General features: G+C 43.7%; 2 protein-coding genes across 5 annotated transcripts in view; one reads left to right on the top strand and one right to left on the bottom strand.

Moving 5' to 3' along the window:
- Positions 1–11,277, bottom strand: part of SART3 (spliceosome associated factor 3, U4/U6 recycling protein) — a 38,975-nt gene extending 27,698 nt beyond the window's left edge. Inside the window, exon 1 of one of the 2 annotated variants that reach the window (XM_004053831.5) lies at positions 10,918–11,277. In XM_004053831.5, coding sequence (XP_004053879.4) covers positions 10,918–11,229 — 312 coding nt within the window. In that variant the 5' untranslated portion in view covers positions 11,230–11,277. The remainder of the gene's footprint in view (positions 1–10,917) is intronic. The other variant, XM_055358960.2, reaches the window with a different exon arrangement.
- A 1,321-nt stretch (positions 11,278–12,598) lies between these two features.
- Positions 12,599–19,172, top strand: ISCU (iron-sulfur cluster assembly enzyme). 3 transcript variants are annotated; one of them, XM_019039212.4, is made up of 6 exons: positions 12,633–12,813; positions 14,358–14,471; positions 15,399–15,509; positions 17,268–17,346; positions 17,998–18,094; positions 18,909–19,172. In XM_019039212.4, the coding sequence occupies exons 1-5, from the start codon at positions 12,700–12,702 to the stop codon at positions 18,048–18,050; spliced, it is 471 nt and encodes a 156-aa protein (XP_018894757.1). In that variant the 5' UTR covers positions 12,633–12,699; the 3' UTR covers positions 18,051–18,094; positions 18,909–19,172. The 3 variants fall into 3 exon arrangements, with proteins under 3 accessions (XP_004053882.1, XP_018894757.1, XP_055214936.1); XM_055358961.2 differs by lacking the exons at positions 12,633–12,813; positions 17,998–18,094 and adding exons at positions 13,741–13,849; positions 14,139–14,234; XM_004053834.5 differs by lacking the exon at positions 17,998–18,094 and having other exon boundaries at positions 12,599–12,813.
- The last annotated feature ends 4,813 nt before the right edge of the window (positions 19,173–23,985 follow it).

Raw genomic sequence — 23,985 nt, forward strand, 5'->3', positions numbered from 1 at the left:
TTGGGAGGCTGAAGTGGATCACCTGAGCCTGGGAGACAGAGGTTGCAGCGAGCCGAGATCACACCACTGCACTCTAGGCCTGGGTGACAGAGCAAGACCCTATCTCAAAAAAAAAAAAAAAAAAAAGATAGAAATCCCTATTAGAGAAACAAGAGTGGCAGCACGTTGGTATCTGTTGATGCTGAGTGACAGGTACATAAAGTTTTATTTGTACATTTGAAACTTTTCAAACTAAAATTATTTTAAGTTATCATATATCTGAGACAAAGAAAAATGAAAAAAATGTCACTAGCAGACCTACCCTTGAAGAATAGCTAAAGGAAGTTCTTCGAACAGAAAAGTTAAAAGGAATCCTAAAGCATCAAAAAGGAAGAAAGAACAGGAAGAGCAGAAATACGGGAACTATGACAGATTATCCTCCTCTCCTCATGAGCTTTCTAAATCGTATGTAATGGAACAAACATTGTAAGAACTTCTGATACCCAACACAGTATTATTTCAAAGTGGGGATGGAAAGAGAACTGAAATGGAAGATTCCCACACTTCAAGTGGTAAAACACTGATACCATGTAAGTCAACTCTGTGTATTTTAATACCCAAAGCAACCACTGAGAAAACTATTCAAAGCAATTACACTAAAAATCACCTTAAATAAATCAAGATGGCTGGGCGTGGTGGCTCACACCTGTAATCCCAGCACTTTGGGAGGCCAAAGCGGGCAGATCATGAGGTCAGGAGTTCAAGACCAGCCTGGCCAACATGGTGAAACCCTGTCTCTACCAAAAAATACAAAAAATTAGCTGGGTGTGGTGGCACATGCCTGTAGTCCCAGCTACTCAGGAGGCTGAGACAGGAGAATTGCTTGAACCCGGGAGGCAGAGGTTGCAGAGAGCAGAGATCCAGCCTGGGTGACAAAACAAGTCTCCATCTCAAAAAAATAAATAAATCAATCAAGATGAAAATCTAAAAAATATTCAAATAATCCACAGGAAGGCAAGAAAGGAGAAACAGAAGAATGAGAAACAGAAAATAAACAGAAAATAGTAAAATGGCAGGCTTTGGTCTGAATAAACCAACAATTGCCTTAAATGCGAATGGTGCATATATGCTAATTAAAAGGTAGATAATGGTAGAGTGGATAAAAACACAACCCAACTATATGGTGAGTAAAAGAAATTCATTTCAAATTCAAAGACACAGGTAAACTGGTTGAAAGGAAAAGGACAGAAAAAGATAACATGCAAGCATTAATTAAAAAGTTGAGGCGGACATATTAATATCACATAACGTAGACTTCAGAGCAAAGAAAATTACTACAGATAAAAAGGATGATATAATGACACATAATAATAAATGGATCAATCTACCAGGAAGACATAACAATCCTAAATGTGTAGGAACCAAAGAGCGCTTGAAAATTCATGAAGCAAAAACTATTACAGAGCTGAAAGAAGAGACACAGCAGCAATTACATTTGGCAACTTCAACATCTCCCTTTTCAGCAACTGATAAAACTACTAGACACTTGAATATGATGAACCTGGTCAAAAACAAGATGAATAAAAGAAAAAGAAAGTTAGACAAAAGCAAATTAAAAAATTTTTAAGTTTTTAAAAAGAAAGAAAATTGTTTAATTTTTTTTTAAACTAGGCAGAACAGGGTTATAGAAGAACTCAATAACGCCGTCAACGAACATGACCTAATTTATATAGAGAACAGCCCACCCAACAATACAGAATATGTATTTTTCTCAAGTACTTACGGAACATTCACTGAAGCCATATCCTTGGCCATAAAACAAACCTCAACAATTTAAGAGAAATGAAAACCATGCAGAGTATGTTTTGTGACCACAATGGAATCAAATTAGAAACCACTAACAGTAAGAAAATCTCTGAACACTTGAAAATTAAGCAATACACTTCTAAATAATCTGCAGGTCAAAGAGGAAGTCTCCAAGAAAATTTACAAATTAAAAAAAGTGAATGAAAATGAAATTGCAACAAATCAAAATAAGTAGGATGCTACTAAAACAGTATGGAGGAAAATTTAAAGAACTAAATTCAGTGTATAAGAAGAATTATACACCATGACCAAGCGGTATTTATTCCAGGTTTGCAAGGCTAATTCAACATTTAAAAATCAATTACTGTAATCCGGTGTATCAAAAGGCTAAAGAAAACTCATGGTATCAATAGATGCAGAAAATGCATGTGACAAAATCCAACAACCATTCATGGTTAAAACACTCAGCATGTTAGGAATAGAGGGAAACAACCTCAACCTGATAAAGAGCATCTATAAAAAATCTATCCCATAAGTTGGGATATAGGGTTACCTTAACATCATTCCTAATGGTAAAAGATTGAACACTTTCCTCCTAAAATCAAAACAAGGCAAGGATGTCTGCTCTCACCACTCTTTTCCAACAAAGTCCTATAAGTTCTAGCCTGTTCAATAAGACAAGGAAAAGAAATAAAAGGTATACAGCTCGGAAAAATAAAACTGTCCTGATTTGTAGATGATATGGCTGTCTAAGTAGACATCTTAAGGAACCAATTAAAAAAAAAAAACTCCAAAAATAGTGAACTGAGCAAGGTCACAGAAGATAAACATACAAAAACAAAAACAAAAACAAAAGAACATATGGAAACCAAATTTAAAGACATAGCACCATTTACAATCACTCCAAAAAACCTAATTAGGTGTATATTTAAAAAGTTTACAAAATCTGTATGCTGAAAATTACAAAATGCTGAGGAAAGAAATCAAAGACCTAAAAAAAGAGACACTTCATGTTCGTGGATTGAAAAACTCAACATAGTCAAGAAGTAAATTCTCCCTAAACTGACTTACAGGCTTACTGAAACTCCAATTAAAATCCCAACAAGGTTTTTTGTAGACCTAGACAAGCTTATTCTAAAACGTATATAGGATGGCAGAGGCCCTAGAATAGCTAAAAATGATCTTGAAAAAGAAAAAGTGGGAGTAATCACTCTACCTGATTGATACTAAAACCTACAATACAGCTACAATGATCAAGGCAGTGTGAGAATGGCAGAAAGATACATAGATGAAGAGAATAGAACCCTGTAACAGACCCACACAAATATGCCCAAATAATTTTTGACAAAAGCAACAGAGGAAAAAAAGGCCTTTTCAAAAAATGATGCTGGAGCAAATGGATATCCACAGGCAAAACAAATAAATACACCTTGACGTAAACTTCACGCCTTACAGAAATAACTCAAAATGGATCACACTTAAATGTGAAATGTAAATATAACATCACAAAATGTTAGGACAAGAGAAAAATTTCAAGGCAACATCAAGGATCCTTATGGTGACAGAACTGATCTGTATCTTGACTATATCAATGTCAATACCCAGGTTATTACATATTATAGTTCTGCAAAGTGTTATCATTGAGGGAAACTGGATAAAAAGTACACCAAAAATCTCTATTATTTCTTACAAGTGCATGGAAATCTACAATTATCTCAAAATAAAAAGGTGAATTGTTTAAAAAGCTTTTGTTGGGATATAGGGATAATTTAAGTCTGTATACCAAGACTTCATTAGTATCTACTCTTCCAACATCTGCCACATTTTAGGAATATTTCCCTCTCCAGAGATAAAAGATTACCTACACTTCATTCAAATTACACTCTACCATCTGACAACATACCCTAATAATCCAGGTACTAGCTATTTAATTAAAATACAGAAAGACAGCCAATGAATATGATTACTTGAACTTTAGGATAAAAATCTTAACAATGAAGTAGCCAGTGAACCTTTAAATGGAGTGGGGACAAGGACCAACCATTCAGAGAATACAAATATGAAGGATTACGGGGTTTTGTTCAACTGTTTAGATTTTAAACAAGAACTCATTATCTTTCTCTACTAATTATAATAGTAAAACCCTTCCATGGCTTCCCAGTATCCTAGGAATAATTTGCAAATCCCTGCCTCATGTGCAATCCCAGCATGCTGGGCTCATCTCTCCAGCTACATCTCAAACCACCGGCCTCTCAACATGGCAGCCAGCTTCGTGTAACTCAAACATTCCAATGTCTCTCCAACCTCAGGGCTGGGCACCTGCTGCTCCTTCAGCCCAGAAGGATCTCTCCTCCCCTTCTCTCTGCCTAGCCACCCCTTTTCATACTTCAGGTATAAACTTCACTTCCTCAGAGGGCGCCCCCGCCCCCGACCCCGGCCCCCCTCTTATGCCACTCTTTCTTAAGTAGCCCCCTATATGCTGCAAGCTGTTTTCCATCTCATCATCGTGTTTATTTCCATCATGACCTAAAGGCTTCATGGGATAACTACCTTGTATGTCTTACGCCTTGACTTGGTTAGATTCTTTACCCACCTGGCACACAGAATTCAATAAATTACAGGTCAATCTCACTCAAGAGCACTAATACAAAAATCCTAAATAAAATATTAAAAAATCAGAAATGTATAAAGAGAACAATACATAATGATCAATTTGGGTCTATCCCAGGAATGCAAGGGTGTTTTTACACTACAAAATCACCCAGTATAATTTTTCCACCATCAGATTTGAGGGAAAAAAACATGATTACCTCAATGAAGAAAAAGCATTTGATTAAAACATCCATTCATGAGTCAAAATTAAGAATCAGCAAACTAGGAATAGAAAGGCACTTTCTTAACCTGATTTTTTAAATCTGCAATAAATATATTTTAATAACATATTTATATTTATATATGTATTATATTGTTTATTATATATTTATATATTTATATTTAATAAATTTAATAATACATTAAAATTCCTTTTAAAAAACACAAAAAGCTTCCCAGTATCGCCTTCTATTTAACCCTTTACTGGAGGTCTGGGGTTTGAACAATGAGACAAGGAAAAGAAACAGATATAGAGAAAAGAATGAGAACTGTTAATTATGGTCAGATGATATCAATGTATAGTAAACCAAAACTCATCTACAAACAAATCATTTGGAAATAATAAACAAGATTAGCAAAGTGACAAGCAATAAGAGCAATGTATAAAAATCAATTATATACAAAGAGACAAATACTGTATGATTCCACTTATATGAAGTATCTAGTCAAATTCATAGAGACAGAAAACTACAATGGTAGTTATCAGGGGATTGGGAAGGAAGGAGAAGGAGAGCTGTTTAATTGGTACAGAGTTGTATATATGCAAATGAAAACTTTGGAGATCTGCTTCACAACAATGTGACTATACTTAACACTACTGAACCATACACTTAAGAATAAGATAGCAAAGTTTACATTATATGTTTTTTACAGTAAAAAAATTACATTTCTATAAACCAGCAAGCTTTAAAATGTAATTTTAAATAGGATAGCATAAACATCAAGCACTATAAAGTACCTAGAAATACATCTAACAAAAGATGTGTGAGACCTGTATGGCAAAATGTTTTTAAACTTGATTGAAAGATATTAAAGACTTGGCCAGGGGCGGTGGCTCACACCTGTAATCCTAGCACTGTGGGAGGCCGAGGCAGGCAGATCACTTGAGTCCAGGAGTTCAAGACCAGCCTGGGCAACAGGGCAAAACCCTGTCTCTACAAAAATTGTAAAAATTAGCTGAGTCTGGTGGTACATGCCTGTGGTCCCAGCTACTCGAAAGGCTGAGGTGAAAGGATCGCTTCAGCCCAGCAGGCGGAGGTTGCAGTGTGCTGAGATCATGCCACTGTACCCCAGCCTGGGCAACACAGCAGGACCATGTCTCAAAAATAGAAAGAATATTCAATACCTAGACGAATGGAGTTATATGCATATTCTGGGTTAGAATAATCATTATGGCAAAGACATCAATTCTCCCCTAAATAATCCATAAATTCAATGCAATTCAAATAAAAAAACCAACAGGGTTTTTCACAGACCTTGACAAAATAATTCTAAAATTTATATGAAAGAGCCAAAACACCCTGCAAGGAAAGAAAAAAAGCAGGTAGGAGGATTTGTCTTACCAGATAGCAAGCCTCAGCAATAAGTTAATCAGTGGAATTGGCACAGGATAGACAAACTGAAGAGAGAGCCCAAAACAGACCCATGCAGTTGAAAAACACTATGGCTCAGGTGGCACTTGCTGTTTCAGCTAAAATAAATTCACAACCTACGACTGTGACCCCCAGGTTGAAAAACAGTGACTCTGAGGAACTCTCTTTTTTTTTTTTTTTAGTCAGGGTCTCACTCTTACCCAGGCTGGAGTGCCGTGGCACAGTCACAAATCACTGCAGCCTCAAATTCCCAGGCTCAAGTGATCCTCCCGCCTCAGCCTCTTGAGTAGCTGCTACTACAAGCTCATGCCACCACACCTGGCTAAATGTTTTAAATTTATTTTTTGTAAAGACAGGGTCTCACCATCTTGCCCAGTCTGGTCTCACACTCCTGGGCTCAAGGGATCATCCTGCCTCAGCCTCCCAAAATGCTAGGACTACAGGTGTGAGCCACTGCATCTGGTGAGAAACTCTTGTACATGATGTGAACTGCTTTGTATTTATCAAATTACATGCCAAAAGATAATAATCAATTACAAATAAGAACATGATCTCTAAGTTTTAAATCTTAAGACTTTTAGCAATGTTCTCCTGCTTATGATTCATAAAACCTGACCAGTTGAACTCATCCGCTGATCACACGATAGGCTGAAAAGCACTGGACCAGATCAGGACACAAGTGTTCTAATCCCCACTTGTTCTGTTTCCTCATCTGTACCACGAAAGAGCTGGGCTAAAGCTCTGGTTCTTAAATGGGCTATCATGACACACTGATGTTTCAAAATCACCTATCAAGTGTGTCACATAAAGTAACCGCAGTTTGGGATGTTTGAGAAGTGAAGTTTGAGAAGGATACACTTTCTTCATTAAAGAACATTCAAGGCTCTCCCCACCACATCACCAGTCTGAACTCACTAGAGTGTGCTTGCGGAGCACGAACAGGAGTGGGAGAGCACTTGTTAGTCAGTGTCACGAATATCTACGCATGCAAGTGCCCCTCACATGAACACCATGTGTAGATCAGCAGAAGAAAAAGGTATAAAAGTCGCTAAAGTCAAGAAGCTGACTTTTAAGATGTGGCTTTTGGTGTAAACTTCTGATTTTTAGGGTAAAATGATGAAGATACTATATATGGACAAGTACTCTGAAAGTACATATATTAAATACATACTGAAATGCACTTAAAAGAGCTATTTCCACATAGTTCAATCTATACTGATAAATGAGTACATATGCTGGTCTATTCTGGTCTTAGAACATCATTAATGACATAGTTTTTTTTTGGTTTTTTTTTTTTTGAGATGGAATCTTGCTCTGTCACCCAGGCTGGAGTGCAGTGGTGTGATCTCAGTTCACTGCAACCTCTGCCTCCCGGGTTCAGGCGATTCTCCTGCCTCAGCCTCCCGAGTAGCTGGGATTAACAACATAGATGCTTTAAAGGAAACTTAACCAATCACAAAATGATCTACTAACTGATTTAACTCCCTAGCAACGTGAAAAATGAGTTACACCTAGCTGTACTAGAATGGGGGAGAAATAACAGAGAGGACTGATGGAAAGAAAACAACTGGTGCAATCAAGAAAAAGGCAGGGAAGGGAGAATGGAGCAGAACCTATTATGCGCCAAACTGTGCCAGGCGCTTTACGCACATTGTGCCATGCCCCACAACAGTCCCATGAGGAAAGCACTATTACAATCTTCATTTTACTAACTGGGACACCCAAGACTCTGCGAGCTGAAATAACTTGTACAAGGCCTTTCCACTACTCAATGGAAGGCTTGGGTTCAGGGTTGCAAAGCCATAGTCTCCGTACTGCTGCACTGACAAATCTGCCGAAGCCACCATGAAGTGCCACTTTTAGTTTCAGCGCACAAACACATATAATGGAAAATATTTGCTTTTGTTAGACAGATACCACAGCAAACTGCCAGCTTCCATAAAATATAATCAAGGCCACGTGCAGTAGCTTGCGCCTGTGATCCGAGCACTTTGGGAGGCTGAGGCAGGAGCATCACTTGAGCTCAGGAATTCAGCACCTGCCTGGGCAACACAGTAAGAACCCATCTCTACAAAAAAAATTTTTTTTAATTAGCCAGGTGTGGGGGTGCATGCCTGTAGTCCGAGATACTTTGGAGGATGAGCTGGGAGGATCACTTGAGCCTGGGAGGTCCTAGCTGCAGTGAGCCATGATCACACCACTACTCCAGCCTGGGCAAGAGTGAGATGCTCTCAAAAAAATAAACACTCAGGGATGAGAACCAGAACTCTCAAATATGGCAAGGCCAAGTTTCTCACAGACCTATTTGGAAGCGATTCATCATTATGCTCCGCCATAAAAGCAGTTACAGCAGGAAGCAGCAGCTGTGGGATCAGGATGAGGTGGGTGGGAGGCTTGGAGAAACTGGACAAGTCCATTTCTAGACCGCAGGACAAAGAGGATAAGGCCAGAGGGTCTTCAGTTCATCACTTGCCAGGTCCTATCCTGTGTGGTCACATTCTAAACTCCACCCCATCCTTGGTGATCTGTGGCAGGACAGGCAACTGCAGAGTACTAGTGGCCAGAGACCTCTGCTCTCCCCTTTCTTGCTCTTTAGCAAGCTGTGTACCCTCACCAAGGACTTAACCTCTCTGGTCCCAAACCTCTCTTTCCCCACCTCACAGAATAGGCTCATCGAAAGGCCCAGGACTAGCAGTCTGAAGAAATGACATCAACAAGGGCAGGGACACAGTCAATCTGGTACCCAGTGTCACGCTGTGTTTGCTGAATGAGTAAGACTAAATTAGCTTCAGCACACTTATTTATAAAAAGTAGAGGGCGGGCGCGGTGGCTCACGCCTGTAATCCCAGCACTTTGGGAGGCCGAGGCGGACGGATCACGAGGTCAGGAGATGGAGACCATCCTGGCTAAAACGGTGAAACCCCATGTCTACTAAAAATAGTAAAAATTAGCCGGACGTGGTGGCGGGTGCCTGTAGCCCCAGCTACTCGGGAGGCTGAGGCAGGAGAATGGCGTGAACCCGGGAGGTGGAGCTTGCAGTGAGCCGAAATCGTGCCACTGCACTCCAGCCTGGGCGACAGAGCGAGACTCCGTCTCAAAAAAAAAAAAAAGTAGAAATGCTAACCACCTGCCAACCCCAACAGGCTCCTCTGACAATCAGATGTAATGGGTGGGACAAGCTATACCAATGGATGACATCACTATCTCATAACAAAAATATCAGTGCCAGAGAGAGTATTATAAGGAAACTGACACTCAGTAAGGTTTAATGAGTAAACTAGATTAGCAACTTCACATTCACTGAGTGATTTCACATCCAGCGTGGCATCTAGTCCACATTTTAAGTGTAAATCCCACTATGAATGACTTAAAGGAAATCATTTCATCATTTGTTCTGAACCTCTGTTTCTTCATCTGTAAAAAGAGAATGTGGGCCGGGCGTAGTGGCTCACACCTGTAATCTCAGCACTACGGGAGGCCAAAGTGGGTGGATCACCTGAGGTCAGGAATTCAAGAGCAGCCTGACCAACATGGTGAAACCCCGTCTCTACTAAAAATACAGAAATTAGCCGGGCGCAATGGTGCGTGCCTGGATCTCAGCTACTGGGGAGGCTGAGGCAGGAGAATCGCTTGAACCAGGGCGGCAGAGGTTGCAGTGACACGAGATGGTGCCATTGCACTCCAGTCTGGGTGACAGGGCGAGACTCTGTCTCAAAAAAAAAAAAAAAAAAGAGAGAGAATGTGCACCATCTCTTCTGTTTGCCCCCTCCAAAAAACACCCTACCCTCTCCTCCCTGCCCTGTGTCCCCGAGTATAGACCTCATGTACAGGTTTCCTGGCTCTCCAGTTTCCAGATGGGTCTGCCCAGCAGGAGGCACCAGCAGAAGTTTGGTGGGAGGAAGAAAGAGAGGTCAGGGTATTTCTTCCCCCACCTCAATCCTTGACAGGGAACTGGGGCTGCATCCCTTGAACAAAGTTATCAGCAGGTCTCAGGTGCCCTCTCCACACAATTCAGATCACACCCTTCACCCCTTCCGGCCCAAAGATGGACACCAGGTTCTGGAGTTACCAGCCATGGGATACTAAACCTTCACTCCCGATTTCCCTACCCACACCTTTATTGACTTTCTCTCAGATCATCCTAATTTAAATGTGCCACCTATTTCCTGCTGAGATCCTGGATTATACAGTAGATATCACCACCTCATAAGGTTACAAGTGAGAGACCATGTTATGACTAGATGCTAGGCACTGAGCTATAGTTACTATTACAACAATTATATTATGCAGAAATTGTTGCTCCCAATCTGCAGATAAGGAAGTCGAGAGGGTGAGAGAAATTAAGAAATTCTTACAAGCACATACAAGAGTGGAACAGCTAGAACTGAGGCCTTAATCTCCAGAACCAGAAACCTTTCCATTTCTATTATCACCATCGCGGTCAATATTTTTCTTACCACAAGTTTCATCATCGCCGTCATTCCTACATAACAAAATAACACTCTCTTGCGAATGAGTTTATTTCTACTGTTGGACGTGTGGTTAAGAGTGGGAGTTCTGGAATGGGATCAAAGTACAAGGCCTGACTTGCAGGAAGTGTTATCTTGAGCAAGAGACTTTCCTCCACGAGCCTCAGTTTCCTCCAGTAAAATGGGGATAGATAACAGGGCTTCCTTCACAGGGTCGTGGCGAGGATTCAATGAGATAACGTTTGCAAGGCAATGGGCAGGCAGTAAGCACTCAAATCCGACAGGAGCTACGGTCATGAAAAGCGGGTTTGCAGCCTTGGCGGCTTTATCGCCGCCGAGGACTAGGGAGGCGGGCCAGGACATGGGGACCCGAGGACCTGAAAGACTGGAAGATGCCCGCTGCCCACCCCCGGGCCCACCTGCTCCTCCAGTCTCTCAATCTCCAGCTGGTTTTTCTCCTCCTCTTCGTCATATTCCCACTCGTACTCCCCGGGGGAGCTCTCCGCGGAGGAAGCCATGGCGTACTCATCTCCATCGCTCTCGCTCACGCCTTCCTCCTGCTGATCCCACCCTGGCCCCATGGTCTTGTATGTCGCAGCGGCCACAGCCCGCGATAACACCTTCCTCCTTGTCCTAGCCGCCTTAACCTCATCCTCCTCTCCGTCAGCCTTGGGCCCAGCCTTGGACTCAGCCTCGGGTTCTGAAGCCGAGGTTTCGGCCGCAGTCGCCATCTTGCGCTTCTAATGACTCTCGGGTCTTCCCGCGGCCGCCGAAGACCCGCTGAGGCAGAAGCTGCCCGCGGCGCGCGCCTTATCAAAAGCCGGTTTTCTTGCCATTGAAAGAGAAACTGGGAACTTAGATAACGCGAATATCTCCACATACACTAAATTCACATTATTTTATACCCTTGTAAAAGCTCCCACCAGATAAAAAAACTCATTATAATGGCATGCGTTCCGTCACAACTTCGGACAGAAGTTGGGTCTTTGGGCAGGAAGTGGAAGCCATAGAGGAAGTCATGGAGCGAGAGTGATGTCTGTAGTGAAGAATTTGGCGCCATCTTGAGAAGGTCAAAGTGATTCTTCGATTAAATGCCTTACTTATCGCCTAGTGTGACCTGGCGCTTGGGTTTACTCTCCCCAGCAACTGCGCCTCAAACGCAAAGAAAACTGCAGGTCCTCGGGGAAGGATCGATTTCACCATTCAAGAGAAAAATCCATTTCCCAGATTCCTCCCCTTTATGTAAACGTCTGGCACCTAGTAGACGTTAAATACACGTGAGTTTTCCGGTTTTATAAGATCACATACTGCAAACCAACAGTAAATTACATTAATACGCATTTCTTTAGAAATTCTTAATTGCTAGGCACTGACATATAAATTGAGTTTGCTGTTGTTTTAGAGAAAAAAATAGACATATATTCATTTTTTTTCAATCAGGACATGGTATTCGTTTCCTTCTTAAGCTTCCCATTTTTGAGGTAGGAAAGTATTGGTGTGTGTCTCTATCTCTACCTTGCTCCCTCATTAGCCGGCTTAATGGGCAGGAATTATGTCTGTTTTGCTTTCCGTTGGATCCCCGGGTCTAGTAGAGCGCCTTGACACATAGTAGGTACTCGACACAGATGCTGGCTTCATGATGAAGCAATTGTCCTCGAATTAATACAAAAGGGAAGATTCAGACTTAGCGAGCCGGTACCATTCGTCTAGGGACACACAGCCAGGAAGGAACCGAACCAGGATTCTAACCCAGGATTACCCAAGTTCGAATTCTAGTTGAACGTAAGTCCTTAGCGACCTTGGACGGAGTTACTAAACTGCCCTGAATCTCGGCTTCCTTAGCTGCAAAATAGGGTTAGGAAAAGTGGACTCGGTGCTCCTCTGCGCCGCATTCCCGCAGCGGGCTTTGTGAAAGCAAACTTGAGCCCCACACTGCAGAAGCCTGAGCTCCTGTCTCAACCAGAATCCAGCACCCAGGACAAGCCCTCCAGCGACTTCAGACCTTCCCGCTCCCGACCCCGCCCGCCCCCGAGAGGCGTGGTCAAGGCGGGGCCAGAACGCGGACGCGTGCACGGAGCGGTAAGGCGCAGGCGCAAAGCTTCGGTGACGCCAGAGAGGCGCGGTCCCAGCTCGGAGCCGACTCGCAGACGCGCCCCGCCCCTCGGCGTCGCTCGGGACTGGCGCAGGCGCAAGCCGGCAAGATGGCGGCGGCTGGAGCTGGCCGTCTGAGGCGGGCGGCATCGGCTCTGCTGCTGCGGAGCCCCCGCCTGCCCGCCCGGGAGCTGTCGGCCCCGGCCCGACTCTATCACAAGAAGGTAGGGACAAAAGAGGGGACGCGCGGAATGCCGACTCGGCGGAGGCCTGGGCTGGAGGGGCGGCCGCGGGGTTCTGCGCAGCTAGGACTGGGAGCTGTCCCCTCCCACGTCTTTGCCCTGACTCGCTTTCCCTTGCTGCGCAGTGAGGCTCACTGCAACTGATAAACAACAGTTACCGCTCATCGGGCGGCGACTTCCAGGGGGCCCCGCCGCTGGCCGCGACTTCGTGCGTCCCAATTTTAAATTCGCCAACAGCCCAGGAGGCAGGGTCCTGTTGGGACTTGTCTTTCTGAGTCCAGGGACAGACACACCCCCGGAGCGGGCTCCGGCTTCAGCCACACCGCTGCCCTGGCCAGATGACCTTGGGCTAGTCACTGCGCCTCTCTGAACCTGTTTCCCCAGGTGTAAATGGGGGGCTCTCAGCTGTCCCTTACAAAGGATACTGTGCGTGGAGTCCTGGCATGGTTCCTGGCACATAGGCCCCAGCACGAGGAGACCGTTTCTGTTACTGCTTTAGGAGTGCATAGGGGAGTCAGGCTTGTAACCAACATGCATGATGTTTTTGTTTTGTTTGGGGGGTTTTTTGGCGGGGAAGGAGGGATAGATTCATAGTCTGCAGCCGCTTGCTGTCTGGTGGCGCAAAGTCCCCCAGACGTGAGACTCCCACTCGAGAAACAACTAAAGAATGCCATAAATCAACGTGGCACAAAAGGCCCCTACATTAGATACTATCCTGAGGTCCCTTTTACTTGGAGTCAAAATCCTTAGTCAGATGGGGGGAAAAGGGGACTGGAAGATGGGCGTGCTTACTACTAACCAGTAAGCAAACCTCAAGGTTATTAAGGCCTTCTGTGTGCCAGTTCGAATGGATGTTTATTCTGATCTGGCTTCTGCCCTTTCTCCAAGGGCTTCTTCACTCCTCCCCCTCCCGGGGGTGTGTTTTGTTGAGGGTACACCCTGAAGAAACTTGGACTAGCAGCCTTTCAGCAGCCAGGGTGCGCTGCTGCACCAGGGTGATGACAGGCTCTGAAATACGGTAATGGCACTGTTTTTATTTTAAAAGACACATAAACGTACACATTCCATAGCATTGTTCCCTGTGTAACAGTCACCTTAAGGCTTCTAAGAAAGCTTTCCCTCCCTGGGCCATGGTTATTTTTAGAATTTTTAAATAGAAATCATCCTTTGAGGATGGATTTTATTTGAAAATAACAAAACTGCTGTTTGAGCCCAAGTCTGGTGATATAGGTGGGTGAAAGTCAAGTATTTTTGTAAAAACCCTATGGAACTAAGACATGATTTCACTGGTTTTTTTTTTCTTCTAGGTATCTCAAATCTGTGAAGTATTGTAGAGGAGACACAAAAGGAATTGGGGGTCACAAATGGTTCTCATTGACATGAGTGTAGACCTTTCTACTCAGGTGAAATTTGGTATTTAGTGATTGCCTGCCAGGTTCAAGATGCTGACCGAGGAGCTTACCATCAAACCAGAGACCAGTACCAATAGAGAGTGAACATGATTTATCTTAACCCTCTCATTTTAGGTTGTTGATCATTATGAAAATCCTAGAAACGTGGGGTCCCTTGACAAGACATCTAAAAATGTTGGAACTGGACTAGTGGGGGCTCCAGCATGTGGTGACGTAATGAAATTACAGGTATGGCTAGTCTTTTTTAATAGTGATAACAATAATCCCTTTAAGTTTACAAAGCACTTGCGCATTTCACTTGGTCTCCATCTTTATTCCTGTGAGATCTCCAAGCATTTCACTTGGTCTCCATTCCTGTGAGATGGGATGAGTCCATGTTAGATAAGACTGGAGCAGGGCCTCAATCGTAGCTCTCCTGCTAGGCTAGTGTACTATGCCAACTTTTTCCAAAATAGAAAAGTAATCTCATTTTTGTACTCACTGTATCAGTTTAAATTCCAACTTCAGCCAACTAAAGAGTTTTGTGAATTTTACTGATCAAAGGAAAATCCCAGTGAGCTAGCAGTCCCCAATGAGACAAGAAACACAGTAAATTAAACCTGTCCCCAGATTGGGGGAAACATGAAAACAGTGTCCAGTGCTTTGGGTAAACTGTAGTTGTAGCACCAATATGCTGCTTCATGGTGAGTGGGCAGCTTGCCAGAGGTCTTCATACCTATCTTGGAATACAGAAACAAAAGAGGAGGAAACCACTAAGTGTAATCTGCTGCCCAAGAAAAAAGTATTAACCAGAGACCTTTATTGTGGACTCTGTCAGTGTTTAAAGAGGCAGATTGCCCCAGCAGCTGTGAGCAGACTTCCTCAAATAGAAGTTCATAGCCAAAATGCAGGCCAGAGTCACAAAATAAAAGAATATTGGAGTGGAGGGACATATTTTTCAGCTGATCTTTGTCAGTTGGGCCTGGATAGTTGTCCCTGCATTTCACTTTTCATCACTGAGCTCTTTGAAACAAGGCAAAGTTAGTAATTAATGCCATCACTTAGTGTGGAAAGCAAGCCCAAAGCCCTTGGGGAAGGCCCCGGTGAACCTTCGTGAGTGCCAGGTTCCAGAGGGTGGTCCCAGGACTCACCACTTAACTCTTGTCTCTTTTCTAGATTCAAGTGGATGAAAAGGGGAAGATTGTGGATGCTAGGTTTAAAACATTTGGCTGTGGTTCCGCAATTGCCTCCAGCTCATTAGCCACTGAATGGGTGAAAGGAAAGACGGTAAGGTTGCTCACAAATCTAATGGGTCAAAAACAAGTAACCATGACTTTTTTTTAATATTCTAAATTTTTAAAATTTCTCCTATGCAGATGTTGATTATATTATCAGTTCTTCAAATTGGGAATTATGGATCATTCTACTAGGTGTTGTTTGGGTTTTTTTCTTGTTGATCATTTTTATTTTTTTGTTTGTTTGGGTGTTAATTACATATAAAAAAGATCCTCACCTGTCCCTCTAACAAAATAGAATTTAAAAGAAGTCTTTGGCTTTCTCTAAGGTTACCAGTGCTCTTATAATTTCTCAAGTCAGAGAGTTGTTATAAGGTAGTTATTTTCTTGTTTATTTCCTCTGATGTTTCAGGAAGGGTTCTAGGTGGCTTTCAAGAATTGGTGAAATAAACCAGCCTGTGTTAAAAGAGGGATTAAATAATCAAAAAGACAGCAAGGGTGGGGGCAAAGTGAACAATGAAATCAGAACAGTGATCCAGGTGGCTGATCGCAAGCCCTCTAAAGGCAGAGATAATAAAGAGCTAGAACTTCTTTTTCATCCCTTTGTCTCCCAAGTGTCTTTCCCTGGTAGCTGCAGAGGTCAAAGGTCCCAAACACAGTGAAGAGCTGGACTTTCTAAAATCCAGTTGCTGTCAAAACCTCTCAGAAAAGCCAACCAGCAAGGCACTCATCTTTGCTGCCCCAAGGGACCAGGTTCAAGGAGCTGAGTCACAGAGGAGCATGCTTGGAAGCTGGCCAGCTCCACAGCAGAGCAGTTTGCCAGGCCACGTGCCACCTGCTTCCTGTGGCTCACGGCCTTCTGGCTGGCAAGCTCCTGTGGGCCAGGAAGCTCAGACCTAACCTGCTGTGGCAGGAGGTAGCTCTGAAGTGATTTGTCAGGAACTGTCCTCAGGTGAAGGGAGAAATGAGACAAGGCACTTTTGCTCCCAGAACCTGGCCCTTAGGGGACTGTGAATTGTGATCAGAAAATGGGAGAGAGGACATTTCTTTAACCTTGAGATCTCCCATCTGAGTTTCAGGAGCACAACCTGAATCAAGCAAGAAGGGTTAGCAGAATTGGGAAACTGAATGATAGACATAGTCAAAGAGTCCGGCTGTTGGGAAATCTGGTTTTCTGTAAGGCAGTGGGGCACTGTTCTACATGGGCAAGGATCTGCCTGCGTCACATTATCCCCCAGGGCTGTCAACCAGACCCCAGGCATCCTCTTCAGTTGATCTGGAGGAGGTGCTCCTATAGGCAAAGGGGACACCAAAGAGAGCATTCGGCCTGACTCGGCTGTGCCACTGCCACTGTGCTACTTACCTGACATCTTTCCAACCTCTCTGATGCCATTGGGCACTTCTAGTCAAAAGGATTTAGTCTAACATTTCGTATGAGGACATTGGAGAAGCTGATATTCACAAAACCAGCCTAGGAAATCACTACCTTTTAAGGAAAAGATTGCTGTTACAGGCCACAAGCAGATCCCTAAGAGACTTCTCACAGGTTCCACTCCTGACTTAGAGAAGTGTCTGGGCTGTCTTTGCTTACCCAAGCCAGGCAGTGCAGCTGTGTATACTTCATGCTTGAGAATCCCAGCTGCAGCTTTGATAAAGTGGGAGTCCTGAGAAGATCCTCAGCCCTTTGAATTATTAAACAGAAATCATCCCCACCAACCCTGAGAGCCTCTTTGGCCTCCCTTTTTTATTGTCTGGCCCTCACAAGATAAAGTGTTGCTAAAACTGCCCATCTTTCCATTATGCCTCTCAGGTGGAGGAAGCCTTGACTATCAAAAACACAGATATCGCCAAGGAGCTCTGCCTTCCTCCCGTGAAACTGCACTGCTCCAGTAAGTCTCTGCTCTCCATACCAGTCAGCTGGGACATTTGGCAGTAATTTCAACTTGGTTTGCAACAGTCCTTTTAGATCATGGAGCTCATGTTTGTAACCCTCAGAATTAGAGCTCATGAGTCTGTCCTTATAACCTGCAGAGGGTTAGAGCCCCCATGGTCTCACATTCATCCCTAAGAGAATCATGCCAGAAGGAGGTATGCACCAGCCATCATACTGAGCACTTGATGGGTGTAATTTCTAAACCTCACAAATATCCTTGAGTGCACAGTAGATGTCATTACTTCCCTCTTATGGATGAGGAAGCTAAGGCTTGGGTTGAGACACCCACATCACATGGCTAATAAGTGGAAGAGCCAGAATTTAAGCTCCAATCTTTGATTTCAGAATCTGTGCTGTTTCCAGCAGAGGAGAAAACTCAGCTTTCTCCATAATCCTGTTTCCTGTGTATTTCTTCACTTCCTGTCTGGATGGCATTCCTGTCGGGGTCTGCATCTGTATATATGGAACAACTAAGCCCAGTTGTACAATGTCCCCCTCCCTGCTATCCTAAAAAAAAGCCCAGATGCCTTAAGACTTGTACTTGGCTTTCCAGTTTGGTCTCTGTATTAAATCTAATGCTTTTTCCATCATTTCTTAACCTTCTCAGGGAAAGAAGGAATGAGAAACATTAGCCTTAACGCATCGATGGAGGTTTACTAACCAAATTAGTTAAAAATCAGCAGAGAGTCAGGCCTCTTGCCAAGGTAATACTCACAGGAGAAGAGCCAGGTGCCGGGGCAGACACACTAACTCATTCTTCAGGAAGCCTGGTCAGACCTAAGTTCTTTCCACTTGATCTGGAATTTTAAGTACCCATAAAGAAAGGTCATCACTTGTAAACATTTTCACATGGTTTCAGGAAATCCCCAGCCCTTTTATTAGGCCTTTTTAGGTACTGAAACCTTTAGCTGATGTTCTCTGTTATTTGCTTGCTTTCTGCTGTCATTCCAGCTCTCTCAGTTTTTATTTTCCCCATAGCCTCACTTTGAATATTGACTCCTAAATAAAAGTGGTCAAACTCTCGATCACTAGAGGGTGATGTGGCAAATGCCATCCCATCAACAGATTGACATGATCTTTTTTCCAAAGGTCATGTCAACTTTTTTATCATGACAAGATTTTGTCCAAAGCTAGACTTTGATGGGAGCAGGCAAGAAGTAACATTTGCTGTGTCCCTACTATGTGTCAGACATCTTCTGTAAGTCCCCACACTATCCTGGCAAGAAAAGCATGATTATCTCAGTTCTATAGAAGAGAAAGTAGGGTCAAAGAGGCTAAGGAACTAGCCTGGGATCACAGATTTTTAACCCTAGTCTGTCTCCAGGATCACCCGCAGGAGTAACTCAGCTCAGGAAGCAGTTGCTGATGTGCCCGGCAACTCCTCACCCCAGCTTTCTGGCTTGGTTACTCCATTAGTCCCCACCAGCACCACTTCCTCCCAGCTCTTAAAGATTCTATTCCCAAGTCCATTTCTTTCACATCTAGAAACTTAGGCTTCTTTCCTTCCGTTACTTCCAGTGCTGGCTGAAGATGCAATCAAGGCCGCCCTGGCTGATTACAAATTGAAACAAGAACCCAAAAAAGGAGAGGCAGAGAAGAAATGAGCCCTCCCTCGGCGAAGCCTCCAGCAGGCCACACCAGCTGTTTCCCACCTGCTGTGCAGTCACCTTAGATGTTCAGAAGCCGCTTCCTCTCCTCTGAAGAGCTATGAGATACGCACAATACTTGCTGTTCACGTTATGACTCTCATGCAAGCAAAATACACAGTTTCATTGTTCTGAATCCTGTGGTTTCTTTCAGCCCACTTTTATCGCCTTAACCTAGTTAATGTATATTTTGAATTGTGTGTATGACCTCAGAACTGAAATTGATAATGAAGTCGCAAGTTTTGATAGCCCGTGAAGTGCATAAGTATCTAATTTTACCTGAATTGATTTGGGGGGAAATTACCAGTAGAATGCCTTGGTCTGAATATTTGATCGAACCAATTGTTGTACATAAAACAGATCTGCATATATATATATATATATATATATATATGTATAAAAAATAATAAAATAATGGAAGATGATGGTGTTCTCTAGTAAGCCTTGTCTCTTGGGCCCATCATTCACCCTGAAGTGGTGCCCAAAGCCCCTTGGGGTTCCCAGAGATTGGACCGCAGTGACATACACAGCTCTCCAAGCAAACAAAGACAAATATACGTAATATTTTTTGGAACAAGGATGAAAGGAGATGATTATCGCTTGTCATTGTTCTTTGTGAGATAGTAGTTGACAGCTCAAAGTAAGTCTTGAAGATTCTTTCTGTAATTTCACTGGTTGCTCAAATCTAAGAAGCATTAGCTTGGCACCCTAAAGCAGTGGACCAGATACATGAAGAGCACCTCGGGAATGAGTTTAAAATGCGGATTTCTAGGCCCAAGTTTCTGACTTCTGTCTGGGCAGGTAATTCCAGAGCCCCTGACTTTTAAGAACCTCTTGGGTTTTTTGTGGTCGTAGATGAGCCAAACTTTAGGGAAGAAACTTCTGAATGCTGTGTTCTGCATAGATGTAGTATCTTAAGTGGTTCATTCTGAACTATGTGTACCTGCATAGTACACCTAAGGTTATTTAAAAAACATTCATCCAGCTGGGCGCAGTGGCTCACACCTGTAATCCCAGCACTTTGGGAGGCCAAGGGGGGGGTGGATCACAAGGTCAAGAGTTCAAGACCAGCCTGGCCAAGGTAGTGAAACCCCATCTCTACTAAAAATACAAAAATTAGCCAGGCGTGGCGGCACGCACCTGTAATCCCAGCTGCTCGGGAGGCTGAGGCAGGAGAATCACTTGACCTGGGAAGTGGTAGCAGTGAGCCAAGATCACACCAGTGCACTCCAGCCTGGGAGACAGAGAAAGACTCCGTCTCAAAGCCAAACAAACATCCATCCCTGGCTTGGGCATAAGTCTAAGCACGGGCCCTCCTACCCTGATGTCTCCCTATTCTTAGCTACCCATAGTCATGCAAATCTCAATAAAGGATGCCCTATCTTCTAGTGAAAATGGGTTATTGAAATATTGACTGCCATAGTCTCAAATGTTCAGCTTGAAAAGTAAGATGTGTTTGTTTTTTCTGGTGGTGGTTTTTTTGTTCAGGTATAGGCTGGCTGCCTCTTAAATATACCTCCCTTGTTTTTTTGTTGTTGTTGTTTTTTGTTTTAATGCTCTGGGTTCTGGTGGAGGGCACAGAACTTCAAAGACTGTTCCTTCTGTAGTCTGTGAAGGCAGCCACAGACCAGGGCCTTTACAGGAATCTCAAATTAGAACCCTGGGTAGAACCATGTAAAATCGTCCTGTGTGGCATGTTCTGCAATTTAATTCACAGTCCCTCTAGACTGAGCTTGTCTCTCCCTTCTTTATTACATGTGGCACCACCACAATTCACCACCACTTTTCTTTGTGATTTTTTTAATTTAAATGAGACATTTCTGTCCCAGTGAACATCCTCAGAGTTGAACATCCTCAGAGTTGAACATCAGGAGGAGCTTATAAACAAAGCAATATTCCCAGAAGAGCCCAAGTCTCTCAACGTGGTTGTGCTGCTAAAACAAATGGATATTTTTTAAATTTGCATTAAAGACACTCTTTCCCCAAACAAATCTAGTTTGAGCCACATGAGGGCATCATGTGCCCTTCAGTGAACTCAAGTCTAGGGGTTTTTGCAGCCTCCAAATAGGTCTTAGCATCTCTAAATAAACCTGTCCATGGAAAACCTCCACAGATAAGTTAAAATGGTCTGTCAAGCACCTGTGCTCTGTTCCAGGCCCTTACATCTGTAATCCTGTTAATTCTCATGACAGCTGCCTGCGGTGGGCATTGATTCAAACAAGGACACTGGCTCAAGAGGCCAACTGACCCTCAAGCCAGCTGGCTTGATTTGAGTGACCCAAAGCCCATTCTTCTGCCTCACCCCTCCTGGCAGAACACACCAGGGATTCAAACTGCACATCAGAGGCTCACCTGTGCCTTGAACATTCATTGAAGAAGCTGAACCAACACAGGTTGAGCCTGATGCATTCTCTTGGCCAACTGGCTGCCAAGCACCATGGCCCTCACGCCAACCCTGGCTCCCACCAGGAGCCTAATTAAATCCTGATGCCAAGTTAAATCCAATGCTCTGGAGGTGGGGCCTGGGCACTGGCATCACCTGATGGGCTGGGTGGGTTTATGGGCAGACGGATGGATGGGGAAGCAGAGGCTCCGAGAGGTGAAATGACTTGCCTCAAGGCACACAGCTAGGAAGTGGCAGAATTGAGCTCTGGCTGAGGTCTTCTGCCCACCTCGCACCCTCTCCTGAGTGCCACACTACAGCTATGACCACATCTCGGATGTCACCTTTCCTAAGTGTGATTCCTGGACCAGGGCCACCCGGGACCACATCCAAATGCACAGTTCTAGAACCTCATATTAAGCATTGTCTTGTAAAAACTACTTGGCCCTAGGATGAGTTTTCTTAAAAAGACAAACAAATGAGGCACACTTCTCGATACTTCAGGCCCTTTGAACTTGAGGCAAGAGTGCAGACCTTGTGTCTATCCTCACGACAGAAGAGAAGACTTCTAGGTCCCACCAAGTTTTGGCGGTGTTAGAGGGCCCCTACAGATGAGTTCCAGCCCCAACCAAAGATGGACGTGGAGCACATCCCCTGCCAGTGGCTCTTGGTGGCCTGTCTGCTTGCTTTCCCCACCCTCCGAGATGACATCAGCCAACCCCTCAAAAGGCCACCTCCCCAGAGAAGATCATCTCCACCCAGGGAGGAAGCAGCAGGGCAGAGTGGAGTGAGCTTGGAGTGTTGAATCAAATGCTGGCTACCGCTGTGTGACCCTGAGCAAAAGGCTCAACCTCCCCAAGCCTCAGTTTATTCATCTGCAAAATGGGAAAGATAATAGTACCTACCTGATCAGGTAGACCTGACGATTAAATGAGATAATACATGGAAAGCACATGGCACACAGAGTTCACTGTTGGCCAGGTACAGTGGCTCATGCCTGTAACCCCAGCACTTTAGGAGGCCAAGGCAGGAGGATTGCTTGAGCCCAGCAGTTAGAGACCAGCCTGTGAGGCAGGATAGGTAGTCAAGGAAGTGACCATGTCCTCGAGATGCAGCATCCATGATGACTGTACAGTCAACACAATAAGCCTCAGCATTCACATTGTAATTGAGCTCACTCAAGCAAAGCTATCTTCAGTAGGGACTTTCCCCTCTAGAGAGCGTGCGCACTTTGATTTAGCTGTCCTCAAACTGACCCTTTGCTCATTAAAAGAGTAAAAAACACACCCCTAGGTGGAGATTTAAGATGCGAATGAGACATGCAATGTATGAACAAGCACGTACAGCTACTGTGCGTGGGCACCAAAAGGACCACCCAGAACATGCTTACTAGTAACACCTCTCTCAACCCCTTATGAATAATCACGTAAAACCCCCGCAAAGGGAGTCTCCCAGCAATAATCAATGCTGTCCTTACGAGCAGCCTGCCCTAAATCCTGTCTCTCTCAGGGTGTCCTGTCCTTTCTGTACCTAACTTTCAAAATGTTCTTTTTCCTCTGCAATAAATTACTCTATGCTGCACCTCCCCTTTGCTGTGTGTCTCTTGTCTATATTCTTTTAAACTAAGAAGGCAAGAACTGAGATCTTGCAACAATTGTCAATACTTGGGCAAGATGGCAAGACCCCATCTCTACAAAAAATAAAAAAACTAGCTGGCTGTGGTGTCATGCACCTGTAGTGCACACTACAGTATCATGCACCTGTAGTCTCTGCTACTTGGGATACTGAGGTGGGAGGATCCCTTGAGCCCAGGAGTTCAAGGATGCAGTGAGCTGTGATGGCACCACTGTCCTCTAACCTGGGTGAGAGAGTGAGAGCCTGTCTCTTAAAAAAAAAAAAAAAGGAAGGAGAATAAGAAAGAAAGAAAAAGGAAAAAAAAAATAGTTCATTGCTGTTATGGTGGTTCTCATTATTACAGGTAACACTTCAGCCCTGACTACATACTAGGCACTGTTGCTGGGTGTTTTATATAGATCAGCTCATTTGCCTCACAAAAATCCTAAAGTACTATCAATATCCCATTTTACAGATAGAGAAACTAAAAGGTAAAATGATGTGTCAGCAAATGGTAAGATCAAGATTCTAGCTCAGAGCTGTTTGATCTAGAGCCCAAGCCCCTCCCTGCATGCTATGACTGTACTTTCTCCACTGCTATTTTCACTATTACTGTTTGCATTGGTATTATTACAGGCACACCTCAGAGATGTTGCAGGTTCGGTTCCAGGTCACTGCAATGAAGTAAATGCTGCAATAAAACGAGTCACACAAATTTTCCCAGTGCATATAAAAGTTATGTTTACACTAAACTGGAGTCTGTTAAGTGTGCAATAGCATTATATCTAAAAAAAACCCAATGTGCATACCTTAATATAAACATAGTTTGTTGCTAAAAAAAAAATGCTAACAGTCATTGGAGGCTTCGGTAAGTCATTATCTTTTTGCTGGTGGAGGGTCTTGCCTCAATTTTGACAGCTGCTGACTGATCAGGCTGGGAGTTGCAGAAGGT

Source organism: Gorilla gorilla, chromosome 10, assembly GCF_029281585.2.
Source record: "Gorilla gorilla gorilla isolate KB3781 chromosome 10, NHGRI_mGorGor1-v2.1_pri, whole genome shotgun sequence".
NCBI lineage: Eukaryota > Metazoa > Chordata > Mammalia > Primates > Hominidae > Gorilla > Gorilla gorilla.

Excerpts from the sequence above, each read along its gene's own strand:
- ISCU (XM_004053834.5), top strand. The coding sequence starts at position 12,700 with ATGGCGGCGGCTGGAGCTGGCCGTCTGAGGCGGGCGGCATCGGCTCTG. Across the intron at positions 14,472-15,398 it reads GTGACGTAATGAAATTACAG|ATTCAAGTGGATGAAAAGGG; the intron begins GTATGGCTAGTC and ends TCTCTTTTCTAG. Across the intron at positions 17,347-18,908 it reads CGTGAAACTGCACTGCTCCA|TGCTGGCTGAAGATGCAATC; the intron begins GTAAGTCTCTGC and ends CGTTACTTCCAG.